Source organism: Sceloporus occidentalis, unplaced genomic scaffold (assembly GCF_023333645.1).
Source record: "Sceloporus occidentalis isolate IW3139 unplaced genomic scaffold, rSceOcc1.0.p SCAF_86, whole genome shotgun sequence".
Taxonomy (NCBI): domain Eukaryota; kingdom Metazoa; phylum Chordata; class Lepidosauria; order Squamata; family Phrynosomatidae; genus Sceloporus; species Sceloporus occidentalis.
This window is the reverse complement of record NW_028317066.1, coordinates 863676-870814: the sequence shown is the minus strand read 5'-3', so window position 1 is coordinate 870814 and position 7139 is coordinate 863676. Positions and strand designations below refer to the sequence as shown.

The 7139-nt window shown below is 41.5% G+C and overlaps 1 protein-coding gene across 1 annotated transcript; it reads left to right on the top strand.

Annotated features, from left to right (window-relative positions):
• The first annotated feature begins 718 nt into the window (after positions 1-718).
• Positions 719-6773, top strand: LOC149284965 (uncharacterized). The gene is made up of 3 exons (XM_089495900.1): positions 719-736; positions 1094-1214; positions 5647-6773. Exons 1-3 carry the CDS (start codon positions 719-721, stop codon positions 6210-6212), a joined length of 705 nt encoding a protein of 234 aa, XP_089352026.1. The 3' UTR covers positions 6213-6773.
• Positions 6774-7139: the final 366 nt, after the last annotated feature.

Genomic DNA, 7139 nt, shown 5'->3' with positions numbered 1-7139 from the left:
ATATGTCACTTGCGTATGTCACCAGCAGGATGCTGTTCTCTGTGTCTGAGTGCTGCAGGGTTTCTTGCTAAACCAAGCCTAACCTTGGTACCTTTTCTCAGGACCTTCATCTCGGCCTCCTTGTCCACGGCTTTGGGCCCTCTCTTTCTGGAAGTGACCCAAATACAGGACCACAAACCTGATGGCCGACACAGAGGCCAACCGGAGGAAGCTGGACTCCAAGAGAAAGAGGCTGCCGAGGTACAACAGCTCTTTGGTGAGTCACTATCCTATTAGCTTCATCTGGATCACTGCTGGGCCAATTTATGAAAGGAATGAAATACAATACTATCCGAGTTTGGCAGACACAGTCCTGGTTAATCCTATATCACCCCATTATTTGGGGGGCTTTTAAAATGTCCAGGTATCTCTCTCCAACTTTCCCCCTTCTTCAGCTGACTCCAATTTCTGCATAATGAATTCCAAGGAGTTTGCACCCCAACAACTCAAACATGGGGAGAGAAGAAGAAAGAAGGGGGCAGGGACATGTCCTTGCTAGGAGTCTGAGGCAAAAGCGAAGTCCTGTGCCCTTTCCCACTTGTGTGATCTTCCTCATAAACAACTTTGACCATCTTCACCACTTTCTGGTGTTGCTTGTCCACATGTGTCTTGTTTTTCCATCTGTGAAATGTTGGGGGATGTGGGAGAATGTCTCTGGATCTAAATTGGGGGTGGCCCCATGGCTCTCAAGCCCACAGTACTCCCCAGAACTGCTTTTAAGAAATGACATTTGCCTCTGAAATTTGGCAACAAATGGCTAAATGCACTATAATGTTTGGAGGCTAAATGTACTATATATGTTGGGATAGACAGTATCCTAATCCATCATCAATATCCCAGCCATGGTCAAAATTATATTGTTGATTATATTGTATATTACATTGAAAGAATTCGAGATAAACTGGGTCTAAAAGGCAGTAGCTTTTCTCTTGCTAACAGAATTTAAAGTTTATTTCCTGGACAAAATTCTGAGGTGATCAAATAATTTTTGGGATTTGCTCCTCCCTCCCCTTTTATTAGTCGTTCTCTGGATGATGGCTATTTTTTATTGCAGGTGACCTTTGCGGATGTGGGGGTATATTTCACTGAGGAGGAATGGAAACTGTTGACAAAGAAGCAAAGACTTATGTACAATGATGTGATGATGGAGAATTACGATAATGTGGCCTCTGTGGGTAAGGAAGCTGAATTCATTGCCCTTACTATGAAGACTGAGGGCCCTTTCATTCTACATTATCATGGGACTATGATTCCACTTTAGAATCATAGAATCATAGAGCTGGAATAGACCACAAGGACCATCTGGTTCAACCCCTTGCCATGCAGGAAACACATTGAAAGCATCCCCGACAGATGGCCACCCATCCTTTGTTTAAAGGCCTTTACATACCTTCAAAGAAGAACTTTAACAATTAATAATAATAATGATGATGATGATGATGATGAGATGCCACCATGCTCTGAGGGGGTATATTTCACTGTGGCATAGCTCTTACTTTCAGGAAGTTCCTTCTAAAGTTTAGGTAGAACCTCTTTTCCTGTGGCTTCTGACCATTGTTCTATGTCCTTTGTTCTAGAGTAGGGTTGCCATATTCTTCTTGGGCTAAACCGGGGTGGGGTGGACGCCCCCCTTCCCAGCCTCGCAACCAATCAGAGAAGCTTCTGATGGGTGGAACTTCCGGTCGCAATGATCGCTGGGGCTTGTAATCACAGTGGGTTCCTATTGGAGACTACAAGCTTCAAGGGCCGGGAAGAAGGCCAAAATGGAGGAGGTTAGTGGGCTGGAGGACAAGGGCGGCAGGCTGGAGGACAGGAGGCCAAAACCCGGGATTGTCCCGCCTAAATCCGTGACATAGCAACCCTACTCTAGAGCAGCAGAAAGCAAGCTTGCTCCATCCTCAGTAACTCTTCAAATAGTTGAACAGGGCTATCATATCCACTCTTAACCTTCTCTTCTCCAGGCTAAACATTCCCAGCTCCCTAAACCACTCCTCATAGGGCTTAATGCTTTCCAGACCCTTCACCATTTTCATTGCTCTCCTTTGGATAGACACCAGCATCTCAACATCCTTTTTGAATTATGGTGACCAGAAGTGGACACAGTATTCCAAGTGAAGGGCCTGACCAAAGCAGAATAGAGTTGCACTATTACTTCCCTGAATCTATAACATAGAATCATAGAGTTGAAAGAAATTGTCTTAGCTGAAAGGAGATATATAGTTTGGTTGAGGCAAGAGCGACCTTGGGATTCAGCTCAACTAGACCAGGACTGGAAGCCCACAGAACTCCAAAGGCATTTGAAATCGGTTTTTATGTTTTATTTAGGTGAAAAGCAAAATACACACAGACACATAAGCATTCACACACACGCACAAGGACTAGATAACAGGTGGAATTGGTGAAGAGATATAAGACTTTCATAATGGTAATACTTTACCTAGTTGGATCTTGATTCCAATTGCTGAGGGTTTGAAATGGGAAGAGAAGTCAGGAGCTCCTGTGACAAATGGGTTTGGCGAGTGCATTGAGGTGCTTAGCCATGTAAACCGACTGTCTGTCTGTCTGTCTGTCATTGGACTGATGTCAAAGAACAGCCAGTCAGGGCAGATACACACACACACACACTGGAATTGTTGCTTGAGGGCAACAAGGTTTAAATTGCTTTAGAATGTTTCCTGGGGGAAGAATGGTCTGAAACCAAATTGAATGCAATGGGAGCTTGGTGCAAATATCTCAGACCAAAAAGATTACCACAATGGCTCTCAGGTCCTTCTTGGCTGTGAATTCTGATCGTGTTCATGAGCCAATATACAGTACAATCTGAGGGTGACGCTCTCAGATGCAGCTCAACAATAACATAGCAGAGTACGGAAGCAAATATCCAGATATAGATATTGGCAATGCACTGACCACTTTTCACACTTAAAAGTAAGTCACAAACACAGTTGATTTCATTGAAATCCTTGGAGGTTCTCTATCTTAAGTTACAAATTAATACAAATATTTGCAAGCTCTCCTCTCCGACTTCCATGAACTTCATCATCTCTTGTACACACAACTACAATCCAATCCACATCAGTCCGCATGTGAGCTATATACTGTATTGGCTGTGAGTCATATCCTGGTGCCAAACAGCATGAAGTGACCTTTGCAGTTAGGTTGCATCAAGCCATGTGCTCTGACTCTGCACTCTATGGCAGTCTCACAGGATATGATGCCACCTAGCAAAGTATTTTTGCACATGTTTCATGGAATATTGTTTCAACAGTCCTTTGACTATCTACTTCCATGGATTCTCTCAAGGCAGTCACCAATGCAGTCTCTTCTTTACTAGCTCTTATGAGTAAGGATACAATCATTCCATGGATTTAGGAGCATAAGCAGCAGGGTCATGCTTGGGTTACTCACAGAAACTTTATTAATTTTTTAATTTAAATTTTAAAGTTTATTAAATTTAAAAACATATATAACAAACATATACACTCACATCTATCACTCAAACATTGCTGTACAGTATGAAATAAGACAATATGATGACAATATTTATTTATTTAAGTATTTATATCCGGCCCTTGAGCCCTAATGGCTCTCAGGGCGGCTTACAATTAATATTTTTAATCAGACAGTTCCCTGCCCTTAGGCTTACAATCTAAAAGACATGAAACAAAGGGAGAAGGGAATAGTGGAGGGAAAGGTGATGAGGTCCAGTGGTTCTTCTCTCCCTCTGAGGCCTGGACCAAGGCAGATGGATTGGAGGGAGGGCTCTTCCTTCTTCCAGGCTGGCCCTGATGGAGCTGGACCTGCCTGATGAACTCCCTCTCAGCCTGTTCTCTCCCTCACCGGCTGAAAGATGACAGTTATGGAGGGAGGGGGCTCTATCTTCAGGCTAGCCCCTGATGACGCTGGGCCAGCCTATTCTCTCCCTCACCGGCCGAAAGATGACAGTTATTGAGTTATTAATACTACATCTAGATTCTGTAACCAACCTTCAACATCTTCCCGCCTTTAACCCTCTTCATTAACCTTATCCCATCATAATCCTTCTTATCCTACTTCCTTAACTACTCATACTTTCATTTCCATCCCAGTTCATATCCCTCTATCTCTACTTCTACCTACTCTAACCATCTTCACTTACTTAATCCCTACTCACCTTCACTTTTCTTCAACTCATCCCTTCAGAATCTTCAAAGATCTCTCTTTCTTTCACACCTATTTAATCTATTGTTCTCTCATAAGTTCTCATTCATCTCCCACACTAAGACAACACTACTTCCACCACCATTGATTAATAATGTCAATTGCTCTCTTACCATATAGTTATCTCCCATCCATCAAACTGATTTATAAACTATTAACTCTGGAGGATAACCTTCCTCCCCCCCCCCACACAAAATCAAAGTACATCTCAAAGGGAAAGGAAAAAAACAAAAAGAAAAAGTAAGTCAGTGAATACTTTCCAGTCTAATTCGGGATCCAGAGCATATAGCTTATCTTCCTGCTCTTAGTCAAAGCTTAATTCTTATGATATTCTTATGATTGAAATCAATTTCTTAAATATACTACCATTAAACTCCAACTGATAATAACATAAAATTATAAAATTATATCACCCCATTTCTTCCTAATATAAGTTATGACTTTACACCAGTCTTTCAAGCTTCCCAAGAGTCTTCTTTTATCTCACAAGAGAGTTTGTCCATTTGCATCATATCATACAGATACATAGACCAGTCTTCTAACTTGGGTAGTTCTTTCAACCTCCAGTTCTTTGCAAATAAAATCCTGACGACAGAAGCCATATACATTAGGATTTTCCCATATTTTTTATCCAATTCATCTTCAAACATACCTAGTAATATAGCTTCAGGGGTAATTTTTAACTCAATTTCTAGAATCTCATTTATTTCACTAACTATGGTTTTCCAGAATTTTTTTGCTTTCGGACAGGACCACCAGCAGTGGAAATAGGAGCCAATAGCCTTATCGCACTTCCAGCATTTATTATTTGTATTTTTGTAAATTTTTGCTAGCTTTCCTGGCGTTAAGTGCCACCTAAAATACATCTTATACCAATTTTCCCTTAAATTTTGGGCTGCAGTAAATTTAATATTATATTTCCAATTTTTTCCCCATTGAGTTAAGTTAATAGGGTGCCCGCAATCTATTGCCCATTTTACCATTGACTCTTTAATTGTTTCCTCGTCTGAATCCCACCCTATTAACACTTTGTATAACTTACCCATAGTACCTTTTGTATTTTCTTTAAGTGATAAAAGCTTCTCCATTTCAGAGCTGCTACCTATCCTATCCCATCTTTTTAAATCCTTTTGTGTTTTGGAAAAGATTTGTCGGTATTCAAACCAGTTTAAATTAAAACCCTGTGTGGACAATTATTCTAGTGTCATGATTTCTAATTTCTTTCCTTTGGGTTTCAGGATATCAGCAGGATATCATCATAAGTAATCCAATTCCCATCTCTCCATTTTTCAACTTTATTAATTTAAACTCAAATAAGGATGGGTTAATGAGGGCTAAATCATGGGGTAACACCCTCCTCTCTTAACTCTGATTTTCAGTCTCATCTGTCATTGTCCTTCTTTACAGAAGAACATTTGAGTCATGAGAGAGTCCACACAGCAAAGAAGTCACATAAATGCCATCATTGTGGGAAACGTTTTGCTTACAAGTCAATTCTTGTCATGCATCGGAGGGTCCACACCAGAGAGAAGCCATACAAATGCCAGCATTGTGGGAAATGTTTTTCTTCAAAGTCCGTCCAAGTGAGGCATCAGAGAGTCCACACAGGAGAGAAGCCATACAAATGCCAACATTGTGGGAAATGTTTTTCTTTGAAATCAAACCTAGTGATACATCAGAGAGTCCACACAGGAGAGAAGCCATACAAATGCCAGCACTGTGGCAACTGTTTTTCTCGGCAGTCAAACCTACTGACACACCAGAGAATCCGCACAGGAGAGAAGCCATACAAATGCCAGCATTGTGGGAAATGTTTTTCTTTGAAGGGAGACTTAGTGAGACATCAGAGAGTCCACACAGGAGAGAAGCCATATAAATGCCAGCATTGTGAGAAATGTTTTTCTCAGAAGTCAAGCCTAGTGAAACATCAAAGAGTCCACACAGGAGAGAAGCCAGACAAATCTCACGAGTAAACTAACATTATTTTTGTCAATAAGGAATATAAAATACTTTAATTTAGTGTTGCTAAGAAAAGCCCTTGTAATTTTGTTTGTAAGGCTTGTCTGTCCTTATGTCTGTTTGTGTTTTAAAGTTGTATTTTGTTAAGTTTAAATTTTAATTGCTAATAGTATAGATAGTTGCTTTGGGTTGTAAATTTGGCTGGGGATTATGGGTCATGGTATAGGTTAGCTAGATGGGGGGATGGGATTTGTTGCAGCTGTCTAGAATAGTTATGGCAATAATAGCTTTTGCAATGTTTGGGATGTTGGCTGAAGAAAGTTGGAGGCCGGTATTAACAGAAAGGGGTCTAGTTTCTAGGAAAGGCAAAGGGGGCCTTGTTTCCTGTGGAGCAGAGACTGTGGGAATTGGAGTTGGAGGCTAGGATTGAAAGAGGATGGAGTTTTAGGTTTGGAGGTTTGAATGTATTGTTTGTATTGGAGTGGGCAGTTCTGGCTTAAAGACTGAATTTCTGACTATGTGTTCTCAATAAAGTTCTTTGCTATTTCAACACACTGGACTCTTTGATGCACAAAACCGACCCTTTATTCTCTCCTCAGTCCTCAGCTCCATTCCCATCTGTAAGAACAGCAGAGGCAAACACACACACACACACACAAATATACAGGATACACAGAGAGAGCTTTATTTCCAAAGCACAGCCTCCCTTTCCTGCCTTTCCCTCCTGAGTCCAGCTCTGCACCTTGGGCTCCATTGCAGCCTTCTCAAAGGAAGAATAGAGGGAAGGAAGGGAAGGCTGCTGAATCCCCGATGCATACCTTCCTTTCCTGCAAAGGCTGCCAGCGGAATAAGCAGCAGCAGCAGTACCTAGGCTATGGCAATCCCTGCGCATGCTGAGGAGGGGCCTCGAGGGGGATGTTGTGGTCGGCCAGGACCAAAAG

Bases quoted from the DNA above. Each gene is read 5' to 3' on its own strand.
- LOC149284965 (XM_089495900.1), top strand. The intron at 1,215-5,646 runs GTAAGGAAGCTG...CCTTCTTTACAG, and splicing joins CGATAATGTGGCCTCTGTGG to AAGAACATTTGAGTCATGAG.